The 20,324-nt window shown below is 47.4% G+C and overlaps 1 protein-coding gene across 1 annotated transcript in view; it reads left to right on the forward strand.

The window, feature by feature from the left end:
• Window positions 1-20,324, forward strand: part of HYDIN (HYDIN, axonemal central pair apparatus protein) — a 299,281-nt gene that overhangs the window by 196,665 nt on the left and 82,292 nt on the right. The window contains exons 37-43 of the mRNA XM_012641507.1: window positions 659-873; window positions 5,558-5,695; window positions 7,088-7,271; window positions 9,822-9,963; window positions 11,795-11,957; window positions 16,823-17,443; window positions 19,476-19,694. Of these exons, the coding sequence (XP_012496961.1) occupies window positions 659-873; window positions 5,558-5,695; window positions 7,088-7,271; window positions 9,822-9,963; window positions 11,795-11,957; window positions 16,823-17,443; window positions 19,476-19,694 (1,682 nt within the window). The remainder of the gene's footprint in view (window positions 1-658; window positions 874-5,557; window positions 5,696-7,087; window positions 7,272-9,821; window positions 9,964-11,794; window positions 11,958-16,822; window positions 17,444-19,475; window positions 19,695-20,324) is intronic.

Here is a 20,324-nt window from a genome sequence, read left to right on the forward strand (position 1 = left end):
TAAGTGATATCTCATTGTGGTTTTGATTTGCATTTCCCTGATGATTAGAGATGTTGAGCATTTTTTCATATGTTTTTTGGCCATTATTCTGTCTATAGAAACCCTTTTAAAGGGAACTTGTAGGTGGAAGTTCTTAGGGTGAGGATCTGATTGGAAAGGGAGGTTGGGATGATAAGAAGAAATCAACCTTGAAGCCGTGTTTGCCGACAGGTGCACTGTTATCACTTGGCTGATTTGTTCATTTGGGTGGCTCTGCTTAGGGGGCAGAGAATGCCCTACCCAAGCTACTCGTTGGCCCCACCAATGCCCAAAACCACAAAAGGTCAAGTGATAGGTTTCCATGGCAGGGCTATGGTATACCCTCAGCTTCAAAAAGTGTTACCCTCTGGGCTAGAAGAGGAAGTGGGCACAGACTAGCCTGGGATCTCCTGGCAAGATGAGCATTGATGAGCCCAAGACTCCAGGCCACACCCTCCACTGACCCTTCACCCAGTCCTGGGGGGCAGAGCCTCTTCCCCAACCCCACGCAGTCAGCTGCGGAGGGAGATGGCTTTGTGTTCCTGAAGAGAATCCCACGGGGCTGCAGTGTGCCATCCCCACTGTCATTTTTTTATCATCCTTAGGTGACTTTTAGTAAAAACTCACCCTCTTCTTGTAGCCCAGGAGGCTTCTGGAGGCCAAAATGTCATAGGATCAGTACGACTGAGCACTGAGATCTTGGGCAAGTTAACCTCGGAAATGTCTCTGGTGGCCCCAGACAGTAAATCTGGAAAGAGCATTCGTGGGAGCATGTTGATCACCAAAAGCAAAGCGGACAGCCACAGCTCTGGGTCACAGAAGCAGCATCACCAGCACCAGTCTGAAACGCCACAGGTACAAATCAGGGCTCTCCAGCAGGAGGGTTGGGATCCTTCCTCCTTCTCAGCATCCTGCAGCCAGGCCAGTGCCCTTCATTCCTACAGGTGTCCTTGCCAGGTGGGCCTGAGCACTGTCCCTGCACCACTCCTGACAGGAGTGTTCACTCAGCCGGCGCTCAGCAAGCTCCTTTTGTGTTACAGGCACTGGGTTGGGTGCTTTCAAAGTGAAGATAAAGAAGGCAAAATTCCTGCACTCAAGCTGCACTGAGAGTCTGATGAAGGAGATAACCACACTTGCAAATATTTGCAACAAAATGAAATTAGTAACAAAAGAGATGTGTAAAAGGAATTAGATTGAGCCGTAGAAAATTGCCGAAATTCAACCATTTTGTAACTCCGTAGCAGCAATTTCCTATATAGCTCAACCTAATACTTAAGGAATGTTAAGGATGGAATCGTTGATATAAGTTGTGGGAGGGCTGCCCGGGGAGTCTGGGAAAGTTGGAAGTCACAGAGTTTGAGCAGCATGTGAAGGGATTTAGAAATCCCAGCAGACTAGCAGATGCTGAAGCCAGAGACAGTGGGGAAAGGTGAGTAATGAGTTGTAGGTGGAAAAGTGGAATCTAGTCAGTGCAGGCTTTTAAGATGTTTGAAGGAGAAGGGAAAAAAAGAGTAGTAGTAAGAGGGAAAACCCCAGCATCAAGAGAGTCTATTCTTAGAAAGGAGGTAGAAGCACAAGCAGGTCGATAAAGAATGGTGCTCCTGGAGGAGTAGAAGGTGATGAGCCACCCAACAGTGACTGAGATTCTGGAAAGAGGTAGGCAGGGCAGGGTCAAGGACAGTCAAAGGAGAAGGGAGACAGCTTCCTTCAGTCAAGGTAAAAACAGATACAGCTAAGGGTGGGAGAAGCAGGGTGGAGAATGGAGATTGAAGAAGACCTTGTTCCCTGGCTCTATGATATGTGCAGGAGGCATGGTCTTTTGTGGGAGCAATAAGGAGGTTGGGGTTGCAGAGCATGCTTGAGGAGAGTGGCAAAGCACTGATGTCTCCACTGTGATGAATAGAACCAGAAATTGGTGATGGACAAAGACAAAATAGTTGAGAATGATGATGGCCCAACTAAGACTGGAAACCTGAAAACTAAGATTTCTCGAAGTGGCCCCTGGCAGCTCTCATTCAGAGGTGAAGAGAGAAGTTGTTGTCTCTGAAGGGGAGGGGATGTGCCCAGAACTAGGGGCAAGGGAGTTGAGGATGGCATCAGTATGGGAAGCCCACCCTAGGTAGAGAAGGAATTAAAAAGAGGACATAGTAGAATGGGAGAAACAGGAAGAGTGCTGTAGGGGCAGTGGCAGAGGTGGATGGAGCAGAGGTGAAGGTCCTTGAAGGAGAGGAGGCCGGTGCATTGGATGGGGCAGATGGGTGGACTGGAGCCATAGTTCTTCACAGGAAAGGAGACCTGTGAATTGGATGGGGCAGGTAGGTGGAATATTTAGACCCTTGTGGGAGAGGAGGCCCACATGTTAGATGGGGCAAGTGGATGGTACAGAGGTCAAAGTCTTCAGAGGAGAAGAGAACTGCAGGTTAGATGGAGCATCTACCGGGGCTGAATTCATGCCACATGTTGTCTCTGATCTCCGCTTCAGTCTTACATTCTTCTAACAGCTTGAAAACGGAAACCAATGACTCATTTTCTTTCGGAGTACCATCCTTTTAACCCTTTTTTTCAGGATCTAACATGCTACTCTTTACATAGATGTTTATGGATGAACTAAAACTCATATATTTTTTACCAAATAGGGTGTTATGGGGAGTCATTTCCTTTGGTTTTGTTCTGTCCATTTGGACAGAAAGGAAGGTTTTTTAGAATTCTTCAAATGCAGCAGAATATCCCAATTCTGACTCCAAACTCCTTTCAATAAATAGGGATCTACTTAAAGATCCCAGTAGACATGAGAGCTCACAGACCCCCGTGTATGGCTACCTGCCCCAGTGGGACAGGACCCAAGTGGTCTGGACAACACAGTAGCCCTGTCAAAGTGTTACCCAGACAGATGTTTGGTCTTGTTGAAGCGCTCATAATGTACGAATTCTCCAACGGCTGAAAATTTAGTTATGTTGCAAATGGGAAAAAACATGTGATAGTTATATAAGGAAGATATGGCCTGTAAAATAAGGTCATTTACTTATAAATCACCTTTTTCCAAGAAAGCACCAGTTAGAAATCCTGACCCTTTAAATAATATTTAATTCAACACTTTTATTTCTCAATCCATGGCCTCCTTAACTACTCACTGCTATGACCATGTCCTAGACATTGTTCATCATTACTCATGAATTCCACAATCTCTCTTTCACACATCCTGCTTTCTGACAACCGTCTTCTAACTTTCCAGATGACTTACTCAGGCAAGTGATCGGCCCCATCAAAACTTACAATCCACATCCTCACTGCTGCCTACCCCCTCATTCCCTTCTTGCGCCCTCCCCTTGTTTATACTCTCCAGGCAGAGCTTCAGCCCTGGTAAACCCAATTCCCCACCTGCCCCATACAGAGCAGCTGGACATAGCTGGGGAAGATACTCATCTCTCCTGAATGGTCTTAATTTAAATTTAAGACCACAAATCTCAAGCAGACCCTTTGGTCGGCCCCAGTAAGTTTGCCTGCCATCTAGGCAAGATGATGGTTTAATTGCTCTCATCACTCTCCTGACCTCTAAGACACTTTTCTCTTCCGCATTCTCTCTCTTCTGATCTCATGGAAGAAGCAGCAGTGTCAGGACACAACCACCTCATCCTCCCACCACCAGATCTCCCAGCCAGCCAGCACTGAGTGCTGCCCCTGCCCTCACCCAGGGCTGAGCCCACCCCACGTGGGCACTAGCCCCCACCCTTTTTCTTACTCAAGGGCTAAATTCCTACAATTGTCCCTTGTGCCCCATTTTCCCCCATCAGCTGCATCCTTCCCGTGGGCATCTGTACATGCTGTATTATGTTAAAAACACTTTCCCGTGACCCACTGCCCCCTCCAGCTATTAGCTCCTCTCTTGGCTCCACTTCACTACTGTTCCCCCAAAGAATTGCTGTCGTGACTGCCTCCTCATCCTCACCCCCTCCCCATCCTCTCTTCCACCAATTGCATGGGGCCTTTGTCCTCACCTCTAAGCTGGCTGCTCTTCTCAAGGTCATCGGCCACCTTCATCTTGCCAAACCCAGTGGTCAGTTTTCTGTCCTCATCCACACAACCTTTTGGCAGCTTATCACGCCCTCTTCCTGGAAATGCTTTCTTCATGTGGCTTTCAGATGCCACCCCCTTCTGCTTTCCATTCCACCTCATTAGCAACTCCTTCCTCTCCTTTTCCAGTTTCTCCATCTTCTCCAAATTCCTGTGGTTGGAGAACCCCAGAACGAAGTCTTATACTACTGTCTTCTTTTTATTATCTACATTTTCTTCCTAGGTGATCTCACCCAGTTGCATTGCTTAAATACTTCAAAACTTAAATGTTTTCGACATACTTATGACCCTCGCATTTCTAACTCCAGCCCTAGTTCTTCCCAAGCACAGATTCCTATATCCAAATTCATTCCCAATATCTCTTTTGAATGGCTTAGAGGCATCTCAAAATTTATATACCCAAAAAGTGATTCTTGCTTCCCCCCATAAAAAAAAGCGTTCTCCCCTCAGTCTTTCCTTTCTTAGTAAATAATTGCGGCATTTTCCAAGTTGCTCAGGTCAAAACTCAAGGGATCACTTTTGATGCCTCTTTCTGTACATTCCATCCCACGTCCTACTGGCCCTACTTCCGAAATGTATCCGGCATCAGCCACTGCGCCCTACCACCACCCTCATCCCTGTGGCAACCTCTCTTGCCTTGACCACAGAGATGTCCTTCCAACTAGTCTTCCTGCTTCCACTCTCGTCACCTCATATAGCAGGAACAGTGGTCTTTTAAAACTACAAATCATATCATTTGTGTGCCCGAAACACACTAACAACTTCCCTTAATATTTGGAATAACATACAAATTCCTTACCATGGCCTACAAGGCCCTGCGTTTTCTGGCCCTGACTGTGTCTTAGACTTTCAGCCCAACCGTCCTGCCCATCCATTGCTCACTCAGTTCCAGCCACAATGGGCTCCTGTGCACTCTCCAAATATCCCAGGCACACTTGTGCGGGGGGAGCTTGCTGTCCTCTCAGAGAAGCTCTTCTCCCAAGGTCTCGTCTCATTCTTTCACGTTACCCAGGTAACGTGATCATCCTCTACAGAGCCACTGCCCGCCCAATCATTGTTCTTTATTCCCTTACCTGGTTATTTCCTCCCTGGCAGTCATCGCTATCAAAATTATACCACTGATTGGTATAGGAAAGCCTTTTCTCTCTCCCCTGTTAGAAGGTAAGGGCCTGAGGGGCTGCGCTGTTGTCAGCCTTGTTTGTTGGTGTACATCCTTAGTACCTGAGGGGTGCCTGGTGCACGTAGATGCTCAATGAATGTTTGTTGAATGAATGAGAAGCTGTGTGTAGTTCAGTACATACACAAAGTACCTTCCTTCTTCCATTATACAGTGCAATCCCCACCTAAAAGATGAGGAAAGGAGGCCCAAGAGAGATTGTATGGTTATCCCGGGTCACATGGCTGGTAGGTATAGGAGCTGTTGAGAGACAGCTGGATTCTGAGCCCTGATCCTTCTCCCCCTCGGCAGATTTCCTCCAGCCCCCTCCCCATGGGGCCCACCCAGCGCCGGCTCAGTGTCAGTGCCAGTATCGGAGGGGAGACCGGGCTCATGAGCTGCGTGCTGCCTGATGAACTTCTCGTGCAGATCCTGGCAGAGCGGATGCAGGTGCGTCCACGCCCACCGGCTCGTTGTTGCAGGACGGCACTCACACACTGTCCCCATTCTGTCACACTGTCCCCATTCTGTGAGAGGTTCTGGGCCATTGGCCACCCACAGCAGCTCAGAACCCAGGGTCTTGAAGAGGAGAGATGGGTTTCTTCACCCCCAATAGTCATTTACTTGTGTTTTTGACAGCTTTTGTCAGTCCCTGATCCTGGCCTAGTCTATAGCCTGAAGCCACTCACCTCCTTAAAGGACCAGAGAATAGAAGACTACACAAAAACAAAAAAATAAAAAAATAAAAAAATACAGAGTGGTATGTTAAAAATTATAATGTGGAGACATTAAAGTTAGAATTTGGAGCTGTCTTAATTGCTGTAAAAATATGTTTTCAGGCCAGACACCATGGCTCACACCTGTAATCCCAGTACTTTGGGAGGCTGAGGCAAGAGGATCACTTAAGGCCAGGAGTTCTAGATCAGCCTGGGCAACATAGCAAGACCCTGTCTCAAACGAATTTAAAAACTACTCAGGTATGGTAGCACGTGCCTGTAATCCTGGCTACTCAAGAGACTGAGGCAGGAGGATCCTCTGAGCCTGGCGTTCGAGGCTGCAGCTACACTCCAGCCTGAGCGATGGGCGAGACCCTGTCTCTAAAAAAAAAAAAAAAATTTTTAATATATTATTAAGTGAAAAAAAAGTAGATTAGGAAATAGTAGGTAAAGTACAATAACATTTATATATATATAGTTATAAATGTGTATCACATACTCTTAAAGTACATGTTAACTATGGTTATCTTTGGGTAGCAGGATTACAGATTTTTAGTCTTCTTTATGCATTTCTGAATTATTTTCCAATGACATACTGCTTCTAAAGTCAGAAAAATAATAACACTGTTTCATGTCCTCCCTGCCCTGCCCCCCAAATGTTCTGCAGTTAAAGAAAAGAGAGATCATCAGGATTTGAGAGGGTATCACTTAAGCCTGTTTGCTGTTCACGGGTTACAGACAGAGCTAAATTGCTCACCAGATCCTGGAGTTGTGTGTTTGCTTTGGTTTTTCAAACCAGGCCGCAATATTAATTGCACATTTAAATATAACAAAATTATTGCTTCTTGGCCTTTTGGCTAAGATCAAGTGTAGTATCTGTTCTTATCAGTTTAAATATAACAAAATTAGGTTATATTTTGAGGTTTCCCAAAGTAGAGGAATATTATCACAGCACCTTGAATTTAGCAAGCAGAGGGACAGTGTAATGGTGTTTTCATCGGGGCGCAGTAGGTCTGCAGAACCCACTGCAACCCCAGTAAAAGCGCCAGCTAAACAAACAGCTTTCTCCTTAGAGAGCGAATGATCTCGTGGCCATGGTAACTGTCTTTGCTCTCTCTGCTTTCAGCTGAGTGACTGCTACCAAGGAGTGGTGTTCGATGGCCTCGAAACACTGTTTGCTCGGAGCACGACTGCCGCCCTCCTCTGCCTGCTGAAGGCCTTTGGCAGCCGGGAGCACATATATGTCCTCAACATGGCCCAAGATTATGCCACCATGAAGGCCCAGGAGAAAGCCAAAAAGGAGCAAGAAGGCAAGGCCCCATTCCTTCCTGGGCTGTCCCTCCCAAGCCACAACAGGGCTTTTCTTTAAACAGGGCATTTGGCTTTTCACTGGGCTCAAATGAAACTGTGACATTTGCTATTTCATTGGCGCCTCACCTCTGCCCTGTGGAGTGGCCAAGAGTTCGTATTTCTACTTTCCTGGGAGGGAACTGGGCCGCAGGCGGCCTGTTGAGAGGTTATATGACGAAGGCTGCATCCAGCTCTGCTGACAGCTGCCATTCTTCCTTCCTTCATATCACATTGCACCCCTTCCTCCTCTCTGTAATCACGACTGTCACAGGGCCCATTCTGACTCAGGGGACTGATTCGTTTGTCGGTTTTCTTTGAGCCCACTGTGCATTTCCTGCAAAACTAGAGGTGCTGATACATTTTCCAAAACAACTTCTACACCTTAGCCTGCTGTGCTGCAGGCACTATCGCAGACATTTTGTACACCTTGGGTCACCCAATCCTCACCATAACCCTGTGAAGATTATTGTCCCCATTTTACAGATGAGGAAAATGCAGTTCAGAGATAGCAACAGTCTTGTGTAAGATCCTGTTGCAAATTAGTAGTAGAACTAGCTCTGAGTGACTCTGAAACCTGGGCTGCTTCTGTCATTACAACAATGGCCTGGAGAAAATTTTCAATAACTGAAAGATGTGATTGAAAAGTAGGTGTACACACACACACACACACACACACACACACACACACACACACACACAAACGAGTAATGTTAGCTGAAGTTCCCAGTGTAGTCAGAAGCCGCCACAGCAAATCTCGGCCCCTGGGGGAGGGGTTGAGGGACAGCTGCTAGTTACGCTGTCTCTGGAAGGCACCGCCCTGGCTCCGAGAAGCCTCAGCTCCAGCCATACTCTTGCCCTTCCTCACTTGGGCTTGCCTCTCTTCTAGCACAATCTACACAAATCATAATGTTTTCCCAATTAAGGAAATGGTTATAGACACTGGGCTCTCTCGGTTCTTGAGCAGGACTAAAAAGTCTGCTTCCTTATACTCTCATCCAGAGAAAACCCAGGAACGATGACCAGGCCCCTTGTCAGTGTTTAAACCTCCAGCTTCCTAGTTTTCTAGAAAGTTCATTTCTCCATAACGATCACCTTGAAAGAAATTATCACTTTTCATTTTCACACCTATCTTTGGATTGAAGTTTCTCATGGTTCAATTATGGGCTCCTCTCTCCTAAATCATCTACATCTGGAAAGGTCCTATAACAGCGTGAGGAATTATTATTCCTTTCTGTGATTATCTCTTGATGAGTGGCAGAGAAAGACCTCGAATGCAGGTGTCTGAGTCCACAGCTCCAACCTACAGGGATGTATGGTGAGACGCTGTACCAGGGAGGTGTGATGAGGAAGCCACGTGCCTTTGTCCCGAGTGCGAGCCCCATGCCTGGACCTGGAATCCGTAGGGTGTCGAGGGAGATTCCCCTTGGTTTGCAAATGGCTCTGTCACCATGAGCACTTTAGTGGCATTTGCTTATAATGGCTAAAGTCAATGGCTGGTATATTAGTTTCCTGTCACTGCTGTGACAAATGACCACTGTCTTAGTCCATTCAGGCTGCTATAACGAAATACCACAGACTAGGTAGCTTATAAACAATAGAAATTTACTTCTCATAGTTCTGGAGGCGAGGAAGTCCAAGATCAAGGTGCTGACAGATTCCGTGTCTCCTGAGGGCCATCTTCTGGCCATAGAAAGTGAGCCCTCACTGAGTCCTCTCCTGGAGAACAGGGCAAACAAGCTTCCTCAGGCCTCCTTTATAAGGACACTAATCCCATTCATGAGGGCTCTGCCCTAATGACCTAATCACCTCCTAAAGGCCCCGCCTCTTCATACTACAGCACTGAGGATTCAGTTTCAACATGCGAATCGGGAGGCGGGACACAAACATTCAGACCATAGCAACCACCAACTTGGTGACTTAAAACAGCACAGACTTATTGTCTTACAGTTCTGGGGTCGGAAGTCCCAAATCAAGGTGTTAGCAGGGCTGTGTTTCTGGGACGCTGCAGGGGAGAGTCCTTTTCCTTGCCTTTTCCAGCATGCAGAGGCCACCTGCATTCCTTGGCTCCTGGCCTCTGCTTCCGCTGTCACATCGCCCTCTGCTTCCGCTGTCACATCGCCCTCTGCTTCCACTGTCACATTGCCTTCGCCGACTGACTCCCCTGCTTCGCTCCTAAGGACGCTTGCCATCAGACTGGGCCCACCTAGGTAATCCAGATAATCTCCCCCAGCCAGATCCTGCGTTCAGTCGCATTGCAGAATCCGTCTGCCGTAGAAGGTGCCATAGTCACAGGTTCCGTGGATGAGGGCAAGGGCACCTTCCGGGGCCATGCTGCAGAAGACCTAGATGGAGCCCCAGCGCGGGGCTGTGTAAATGAAGGAGATCCCCCCAGGATTAGGCAAGCCAACCGCTCCCAGCCACCTCTCCCAGGGGACCCTCCTCAGCCTGTTCAGCCAAGAGCTGAGCAGCCCAAGGACTCTTCCTCACTTGCCCGTCTCTGCTCCCCACAGAACTCAAACGCAGGGAAGCTCTGCAGAAAGAGAAGGAGCGTCTCCAAAATATGGATGAGGAAGAGTATGACGCCTTGACAGAGGAGGAGAAAATCATATTTGACCGAGAGGTTCAGCAGGCGCTGCGGGAAAGGAAGAAGAGGTTGGGACCAAGGGTTGGCCAGAGCAGGAGCCATTTCCCAGGGAGGAACCGAGTAGGGAAACCAGGATTGGTGCGGTGGGGCCGGGTCATCTTCCAGGAGGGCAGCAGTAGCCGCAGAAGGCCCTGGAAGATGACCTGCTGAGAGCGGGAAGACACATCTTGCCCATCCAGGGCACTGGGTGCTGCACCTTTCAGGGTTTCTTCCACTCTTCTTCCTTCTCTCTGGGGGGCATTTGGGACCAGGGGATGCTTCTGTAAAGTCATGGCTGGCCCTGGGAGAGGGGCTTCTGACTCCCGTGCTGTCCTGAGGCCCCCGCAGGCTCCCCTGACAAGTGCACCCAAGGTGTGGCTCGTGTGCCTCTCTGCTTCGGTGTCCACAGCCAGTGACCAAGAGTCCACCCTTTTGACATGGGTATGGTGGTTGCCCCTTAGACCTCAGCCATTTCTCCTCCTTCCTGGGTCCCCATCTTGGCCTTTTGTGCTGCCACCCATCCTCTGAGGTCTGGCTGCCTCTCCCATGGCATCCTGAGCCCAGGCATGCTCACAAGCCAACAGTCTCAGCCACTTTCTGTGCCCCTCACTGGGAACCACACAGAAATGCCTGGATCCCTCCACACCACATAGAGCCCAGGAGACTAGGGCTGCCATCTCAGTGATCTCAGGGGTACAGGTAGGCAGAGGGACAAATGTCCTTTCTGCCCTGAGACCTTCAGACATTGTGGGGGCAAGGGGACAGTGGTTCTGTTGCCCACCCCCTCCCTAGGATTTCAGACACTGGAGGGGCAGAGCCAAGGTACTCACCTACAATTTAACCCTCTTCTCGCCTCTCCCGCTGCCTCCAGACTCCTCCACTGGCCCCAAAAGAGCTCTACTGTCCTCCCTGCCCCTACAGTATGCCCTCATCCTTTCTCACACACGGTCCATTGTAGAAATGTTTAGCTCCCAGAGTGAGGAAGAGCCTGGCTTTGGAATTCCAAAGGAAACTCTTCTTCTCACCAAGCCTGTTGCTTTTCAGGCATTCATCTCACGGTGGACTTGGAAAACGCAAATTCGATCCTCAGAGAGCAGCAGTGACTTGTCTGTGTCACTCAAACACACGCACACACACACATCCCCCCCACACACACTCCATGATGGATGATGAGTTGGCCTCTGTGGGCAGAGAGCCACAGCAACCGGGAACAATTAGAGACCCTGGAGATGAGGGTAGATGGCTTAACCATTTTCAGAAGTGCTATTCCCTGACTCCTTTGTGCGTGGTGCCTGCCTTTCGTGCCCTCTCTGCTGTCAGCAGCAGGGACAGGCACGGCTGAATGACAGCAGAAAGGGAAAGAGGGAGGAGGAGAGGAGCGTAGATTCAGACCCAGCGCGTGGCTCCAGAGCCAGCCACGACGGGGACCTCTGTTACAAACACCACTTCTCATCGTCTGAACATCAGCCATGACAGTGTGGGGGCTGGGTCTCATCTGCACTAATACCAAAACAATCTCTGAAAAAATGTTTTTAAGTGCTAACATCAAGTTTATTTTCAGCCTTTTCTCACTCTCATATGAAAGGAGAGTGGGATAGAAATACAGATCCACGGAGCATTCCTCCTAGTTGAGTTTCCGTTTAACCAGAGTTTTGCTGAATGATCACTCCAAGATAAATAGGAGCCATTTTTCTCTCTTTCTTTCCTTCTTTCCATCCTTCTTACCCAGCTTGCTTTTGTTCTTTCTTTTTATATGCAAGAAAGCTCTGCCCGATGTCCCTCCACCTGGCAATCCTGGGCGGAGGAAGGGCTCAAACTCAAGGTCCCTGACATCTCTCCTCTCTGCCTGCTTTGCTGAAGGGAGCTGGAGAGGCTGGCCAGGGAGATGCACGAAAAGAAGCTACAGCAGGAGCTCGAGCGACAAAAGGAGGAAGATGAGCTGAGACGGAAGAATAAAAAGCCAAAGCAGGGACCCGTAAAGGAGGAACCCCCCCTGAAGAAATCTCAAGCAGCAGGCAAGCAGGTAGCGACCCTCACTTGCCCCTCACCGGGAAACAGGCGGAGGGCAGCCGTCATAACCAGCCAGTCAGCCCGGCATGTCCCCATTCCAGAAAATCACCTGTTGGGATTTTGTGTTAGGGCAGAAGGGAGGAGGAAAGACAACAACATTTGTTGAACGCAGATTGTATGCCAAGCGCTGTGCTCGCACTACACATAATCATGCCGTTCTGGCATCCCCCACCCTGCGGGGTTCAGAGACAATGTCGCAGTTCCAGCTATACGTGACCACAGCCGCTCCCACTGCACCTGCAGGCCCCGGGGTGGTGCTGAAAAGGCTCATGCTAGAGATTCGCCTCCAGGAGGGCACCGAGCCGGCGAGCCCCCATGTTCAATCAAGAGCATACCCTTGACAACCATCAAGAAAGATATACCACCATAAGCTTATCTTTGCAGACAAGTGCCAATAGTTTATCAGCCTGCCATGCTTAGCAGTCACCTCCCTGCCCACTGTGACACGGGAAGGGCAGAATGGCTAGAGGAGCCCCCACAGTGGTGATTGTGGCTGAGGGGTGTGACTAATTGGCGTGGACAGTCGCTGTTTCAGCACCATGAGTCCTGAGGGTGCAGCCAAAGCCAGACTCCCAGAAAAGGCGCAGACGGGTCCAGGTAGGCGAGTGAGAGGCAGGGACAGTGGCCAGGCCCACATCAGGGGAGAGGAATCAGCGTGCAGGGGTGTCAGTTGGGGTGAGCTCAAGGAGGATGGGCTTACAGAGCTGGGCACAGGTTCGAGATGCTCGATGCTGCTTACCTGAAGGCAGTATGTGACATTTCAGGCTGAGAGCAAAAGGGAGTCCCCAGGAGAGAGCTACAAGGACTGACCCTATCTTTCCACCTCTCCTGGGTGGTTTTGTTCCTCGGGCCAGGAGGGAGAATTTGAGTAACTGTGTGTTTCAGCCATTCTTTTTGCAACTAAAAAAGTCAAATTCTTATTTAGAACAAGTTCAGAATAATCTGTGCAGAAGTTATCTTCCCAAACTTGCTTTTAAAAGACAACACTTCATTCATCTTTGAAAGAAAGACTATTTGGAGCACAGTTGACCTCAAATTACACCCACTGACTTCATCGGAGTCTCCAGCCAGAATCTGTAGGAACTTTTAAGTGGAGTTTGTGGATTTCCCCTATTTTACCCTCAGCTCAAGTTGCTGTGACTTGAGCGCCACCACCAAGTCCCCGTCCCCACTACCACACACAGGGCAAGTACCTTTGTGCATGCTCTGTTGACCTTGGGCAGGGTGATAGGGGCAGTATCATGTTGTCCATTTGGGGACAAGCTTGTGTATCATTTGAGTTTAGCACAAAACACAATCAGTCGTGTTCCCTGGGAGTGGGGATTTCTTGAGACTCTTCTTGTACTAATGCAGTTGACTAGGCTGAAAGCTCTCTGGCTCAAGAAGAACTGCTGAGACTAGGTATGTTTTCAGGAAGAGAAAGAAAATTCCAGGGGAGTGCCAAGGTGAAAGGCAAGGACTGAAGGCTTTCCTGCTTCCTCATCAAAAGGGTTGCCCCATGTCTGCTCTCTCCCTCTGTGCTGGCCGCAATCTTTCTCCTCCAAGCCTGTGACTTTTAAGGTGTTCTCCAGAATCACTCACTCACCTTCCACGCGTGTGCCCCCTGACCAGCACCCTGCTTCTCTCCTCCCCTTCACGCTGGTCCCTACTCGCTGGCTCTGCCCTCACCTCCCCTTCTCCAACCTGACCTCTGTCTCCACCACGCCCTCAAATCCCTTTCCAGGCCTGACATGCGTGTTGTTTTGTTATTGCATTAGAAAGTCACTAATTCTTAAAATTCTCACTTCTCGATTACCTTTTCATTCCCCCAACATAGTAAGCATATTTTTTTTTTTTTTTATTGAGACAGAGTCTCACTGTGTTGCCCTGGCTAGAGTGCCGTGGCATCAGCCTAGCTCACAGCAACCTCAAACTCCTGAGCTCAAGCGATCCCCCTGCCTCAGTCTCCCGAGTAGCTGGGACTACAGGCATGCGCCACCATGCCCGGCTAATTTTTTCTATTTTTAGTTGTTTGGCCAATTTCTTTCCATTTTTCATTTTTAGTAGAGACAGGGTCTCGCTCTTGCTCAGGCTGGTCTCAAACTCCTGAGCTCAAGCAATCCGCCCACCTCGGCCTCCCAGAGTGCTAGGATTACAGGCGTGAGCCACCGCGCCCGGCCTAAGCATATCTTTTTAAAGTCCTTGTCTGATAGTGCCAATACATGGCTCCCTGGCAGTCTGGTCTGTTGTGTCTTTTGCTCTTGGTTTATGGTCACATGGTCTTGTCTTTTTAGGTGCCAGGTTACTTTTTATCAAGGGCCAGATATTGAACAGGAAAAACTAAAGAAATAATTTGAGGCTCTAGATAATGTTATCTCCCTCCTCGGAGAATCCCTGTTTGATTCTGGCAGACGGATAGGGTAGGAGCACTAGAAATCTTAATTCAGTCAGGATTGGGATGATTTAAAACTGAGCTTCCTTCCCTGGGAGGGTTAGGCTATTTCAGGTTGACCCTCGCTCCTAACATGGAGCCTTTCAGAGTCCTAACCCAAAGGCTAGGAAATTTACCAGGACCTCTTTTCCTGGGCAGGCCTGAAGCCTGATTGTTGAACCGCAGCCCCACGAGTCTGCCAAAAGCTTTGCTCAGCTTCTCAGCCACACTTTCAGCTACAAGTGCCCTCGCGGGGAAAGCAGCCCCACATGCTGGGCCCACCCCCTGTATTTCCCTCCTCTTCCACATCCCAGCCTGCAACTCACTGCTGCCTCTGTGGCTGTCCAGTGCTTTCAGACACAAGATTTTTACATCTTTTGTACAGATTTCCTACTTGTGGGTGTTGAATTATATCACATGATTTTTCTTGAATCTGTTGACATGATTGTGTTTATTTTCCTTCTTCAATCAGATCATGTGGTATGTTACACATTATTAATATATTATTGAATCAACTTGTTTTAGGATTAAAAATTTATTTAGCCTTTCTTTTGCTTTCCGAGTAAATTTGGCATTCATGGTTTTCTTAAAAAGTATCCATTTTATCATATTTTCAGATTTATTGGCATAAGGTAATTCATGGCATTATCTTACCATCTTTTTATTCTCTTCTGTATCTATTGTTATGGCCATCTAATTAGTTTCTGTTCCCATCTTTTTATAATTTCCTTCTTTCTACTTTCTTTATGTTTTTCTTCTGTTCTTTTTCTAACTTCTTAAAGTGGATGTTAATCTTATTGTCAATTGTTTTTCTTTTCCAATGTATTAAAAGTTATAAAAGCATTTGTAGATATATACATTTGTAAACATTAGATATATTTCCTGATTGCTGATATTCAATATTTTCATTGTTGTTCAATTCTAAACATTTTCTACTATCCTTTATGGCTGCCTCTTTAACCCATGAATTATTTCAAAGTGCATTTTCTAATTTCCAAATGAATGACTTCATTTTGGCTGTCTTTTTTTGAATTCTGATTTTAGAATACTACCTTCCCAGGGTATGTTCTATGTCGTGTTGATCCTTCGCATCTGTCAAGCCTTGCTGTCTGGCCTCATATGTCATTAGTTTCTGTAAATGTTCCACACGTGTTTGAATAGTATGTGTATTTTTTTTCTGCATCTGTTCACTCAAGGTCATTAACCATGTTGTTAAAATCTTCTGTATTCTTAGTAATTCGTAGTCAGCTTGCAGCTGCTCTATGCTGGGCTCCCACAATCCACCAAGTACAAGTCCTTCCCTCGCTGGGCCCTCCCTTCCATGCAAACCCGGGTATCTTGGCACTGGCTCTCCAGACCAAGAGCAGAACAGTAGGAGCGAAGTCCCTTCCCTCCCCACACGAGCTGAGGTAATGTGTTAGAGCTCCTCCATGAGACAGTGGTGGCAGCCTCTCCTACTGCTCCCTCTCCAGGCTGTGTTGGAGATGGGGAATTGGAATAACAGGAGGAACGGCGGGATAGGGGAAAAACCAGCGCCTGGTCACTAATGCCTCCAAGCCTGAAGCAGGCCTAAACTCAGGAAGGTCACTGCACTGAACCGGACTCTGTGTCATCAAAGAATGACCCAAAAAACTAGGATTTCATCCAGGGGAGGAGAAAATCAGAGCCCATAAAGCAAGTTTAAAAGGGCAGTAAGAAAAAGAACAAAGTTGGTTTCTCTATGCCCAGTTCATTAAATAAATACATATTTTCAAAAAGCCTGAGATGCAAACTGATTCTAAACTCCTGTTTGTCCCCAACAATACCAGTCACACACAAAACCTGTGTGGTTTTAATAACTTCACACTAATAGAACCCTTACTCCAAAGCAGGCACAGTTGTAAGCTTTTTACATGTATTCACACATTTAATCTTCAACAGTCCTCTGGGGTAATTGTTACTAATTATAAGTAATTAGTATCAGTCTCTCTGTCTCATTATACAGATGAGACAGAGAGAGGCCAAGTCCTCACCCAGGATCAACAGCTAGGATTAGACCCACCCGCTCTATGGCCTATCCCAGGGCACCCGAAAGCAGGTGCAGAAGGCTCATGTTTGCTGGTCTTTTCCCTTTGATCCTTCAGAAAACAGCGGCTCAACCAAAAGTACACATCAAAATCACTCCAGCACCTTTTTCAAAACACGCAGTGCCGGGACCCAGCCAGCTCTGTAACAGGGAAGAGCCATGGAGTGGATATTTAGATCAAAGCCCCCAAGGTGATTCTCACTGACAAGCTCAGTGTGCATAAGAGGTGTATAAATCCTGGGAGGCCTTCTCATGGAACGAACTGTTCCCTTCTGTTCCTTATGCTGTTTGTTTCCCCTTAAATAAACGGTTTGAAGTATATTTTCTGTGTTTTGCCTTCTAGGGTCTTACTTTCAGCAAAGTAGATGTCAAGACAGAGGCATTGGAAAGGAAAGTATCTGTCAGGGAGCAAACAATGTCTGAGAAGGAAGAAGTCAACAAGAAAAGAAAGAACATGGCCGACATCAACGTGTCTAGCTTTCCTCTGGCCCAGGAACAAGAGGACAGTGAAGGGGACTTCCCAAAGGACACCGACAAGCAACTGGCCCAGAAGTTTAAGGTCTACGAGTTGAGTCTGAAAGACGTCCAGAGCGTGCTCATGTACTGGGACCGGAAGCAAGGAGTTCAGCTGCCCCACGGAGGGATGGAGGAAACGCCCCACGAGCCTGAGGACCAGCGCCAGGTCCCCTCGGGTGGGCGCAGGGGTCGCAAGGACAGGGAGAGGGAGCGCCTGGAGAAGGAGCGTGCGGAGAAGGAGCGCCTGGAGAGGGAGAAGGCGGAAAGGGAGCGCCTGGAGAAGCTGCGGGCCCTGGAGGAGCGGAGCGATGGTGAGGGCGAAGGGGAGGAGGACCACGAAGGGAAGAAGGACCTGGGCGTGCCCTTCCTCAGCATCCAAACGCCCGACCTGGAAGGCTCGAGCTGGAAGCAGGCCCTGGAGAGTGACAGGCTTCCCAGGATGGATCAGGTACAGACTCCCCTCCAGGGAGGAGCAGGTGCTGCGCTGATTATCATAAGTGTTTCTCTCCACCTAGAACCTGTATCCCCTCCATTCCATTCATCTCTGGTGCCCTCTTAGAACTGAGACAATAATGGCTAACGGGACCTTTTTCTACTTGGTGAAAGAAAATCCATAGAAAGTTCCACAGATCTAAATTATCCATCTAACCTCATAGAAAGCCACCTGTACAGTTGATTTTTATTACAATATTGACAATAATTGTTTCTGAAACTCTGGTGCTGAAAAAAAAACTATTGATAATATTAGTGCTACAGGATGGCAGAGCAGATGCATCGAGACACTCACTCACTCCAGAATCTTTTTCCCACAAGCCTCCCAGACACAGTGACAGAAATTACCCTATTACGTAGCTTCGCATACCTATAAACAAAAGGGTTGCATATCCAAAAGCCACCTTTGGAAGCAGTTTGGAGGAGATGGTTATTATTGTTCTTCTGTCCAGGGACAAAGCTTTGCTGTAAAGGACCTGAAAGTGAGTATTTTAGGCTCCAGATCATATGGTCTCTGTCACAACTACTCAACTCTCGCTTCAGAGGGTGAAAGCAACCGCCAGCAATATGTAACCCAGCGGGCGTGCCTGTGTTCCCGTGCAAGTTTATTTACAAAAACAACAAGCAGAGTTTGCCACCCTCTGGTTTGGTTTAATCAGAAACTAAGTGCAGGCCAGGCGCAGTGGCTCACGCCTAGAATCCCAGTACTTTGGGAGGCTGAGGCAGGAGGATCACTTGAGCCCAGGAATTTGAGGCTGCCGTGAGCTATGATTGCGCCACTGCACTCAAGCCTGGGGTGACAGAGCAAGACCCCGTCTCTAAAATTAAAAAAAAAAGAAAGAAAGAAAGAAAAAGAAAGCCTTAAAAAGTAGAGAATAGAGCCTGGGAAGGATACCGAGCAAGTTAGAGTTGATGGGAGGATGAGAGTCATCCCTCAAGGAAGCCTTCACACGATGCTGCCTCACAGTAAGTCTTGCCGTAGTGGCCCCTAGTGGCGCCAAAGGTGGGGAAGACAGAAGACACTACGACACTCCGCTCATTTCCTGATTTCGCCCAGGCAAGCCCTAGCTAAGGAACTGTGATTTCTTTTTCAGACATATGTTTTTTGAAAAAGAACTATAGCAAAAACATCCTCTTTCCTTGTTTTATACTCTCTTCCTTCCAAGTCATAGGTTAGACTGTTGCTTGAAGAACTCTCTGGCTCTGGTCATTCAGTAATTGGTACAAATTCTTCATGCCTCTCCTCACAGAGTTAACTCCAGCCACATATTAGTCAGGAAACACCTTTAGCTCCCTGACCCACAGGACGAGAAACAGGATTACATGGAGGGAGGTAATTCCTTGCTAAACCTAACAGACTCCGTGGTCCACAGAGCGGACACTCATGGGCTTTACCATTTACTGTTGCGATAACAGCTGTTACTCTAGGGATAATGTGTTTATTCTGAGCATCTTTACATACATGCTGGGAAGGAAGTTGCTACTAAATTTTCAACCCATTTTCTCCAGAAATTGCTCATGCCCGGTGTATCAGCAGCATGGGAGAATGCTGCAGAATAAATTTTCTCTCTCTCAAGTTTCTTTCTTTGATTTTTCTCTCCATTCCCATTCTCTATCCCATTCCCAGAACCTTTGCTTTATTTTTTTTCTGTGCTATATTTGACCTGCTCCCATCCTTTCTTTCACCTTTGGAAGGAAAGAACATTTAAAGCAAAAAGAAAAATTAACATGGAATTTGAAAATAGATGGAACACCTCTATACTGTGGATATCAGAACCTTAAGAGGTGGTCTTTTTAAATTAAACAGATCTATTGAGTGCTTACTATGTGCTAGGCTGTGTGCTATATGCACCTGTTTCCTGTCCTAACAGAGTTTATAGTCCAGTTGCAAAGACTGACTATAAACAATCACGATAAAGTGTGACAAAGGCTTTAATAAGAGAGACAGGGATTTTGCACAGGAAATTAACAATGGCCCTTTCCTTTAGATCCTAGACACCTTGGGGATGGGTTCCTCTGGGCCACCCATCCCACCTCCCACCTTATTCTCAATCGTCACCTACCCGGCAAAGCGGCTGCCTTTGGCCACGACAGACGTCCTGAAGCATTTTGTGTTTGTGATCCCATCTGACGAGCTGTCCATACTGGATGAAAAAAAAGAAATGGAAACAGACTCAGACTATTTGGCGTTCTCAAGCACTCTGAAGGTAAAGCGTGAACAGCATGTTCTTGACCTTAGCAGAATTTCGGAGGGTGGGAAGAGAAGGTCGCCTTCCACATGGCCACAAATTGAGTGTGGTGTGAGGTGTTGTGCTCACTGGGGCGTGTTTCCCCTTGACTTGGTGGAGATCCCGCCGGAAGCCCTGCATGTGCTTGCCTAAGCTGCACTTCCCCGGGTCTGACTTATCCTGCTTCTCGAGAGGAAACTGACATGACCAATTCTCACCTTCCAAACTTTGCAGTGCCTGTGAGAGGGTTTAGGGAACTTGTCAAATTACTCTGAAACTACAAGAAAAAAGAAGGAAAACTAGGTCTTTTAAAAAGATATAAAATGTATTTTGAAACTAAGGCAATTCAAACAGTATATAAGAACACAAGAATCAGCAGACGCAAGTTAAGGGAACACATCCCACAAGAGAAAAAATAGATTACTAAAGGAATTAGGATGGAAAGATTGGATATGTTGGGGAAAGTCATTTTTTATCTCCTTGCCTGATACAATACAGTAAAATAAATTCCAGCTAGATTAAAAATACAAATAATCAAAATAAAATCATGTAGAAATAGAAGAAAATATATATGATTAATAGAATAAATCATAAAGGAGAATAAATTTG

Source organism: Propithecus coquereli, unplaced genomic scaffold (assembly GCF_000956105.1).
Source record: "Propithecus coquereli isolate 6110/MARCELLA unplaced genomic scaffold, Pcoq_1.0 Scaffold165, whole genome shotgun sequence".
NCBI classification, from domain to species: Eukaryota; Metazoa; Chordata; class Mammalia; order Primates; family Indriidae; genus Propithecus; species Propithecus coquereli.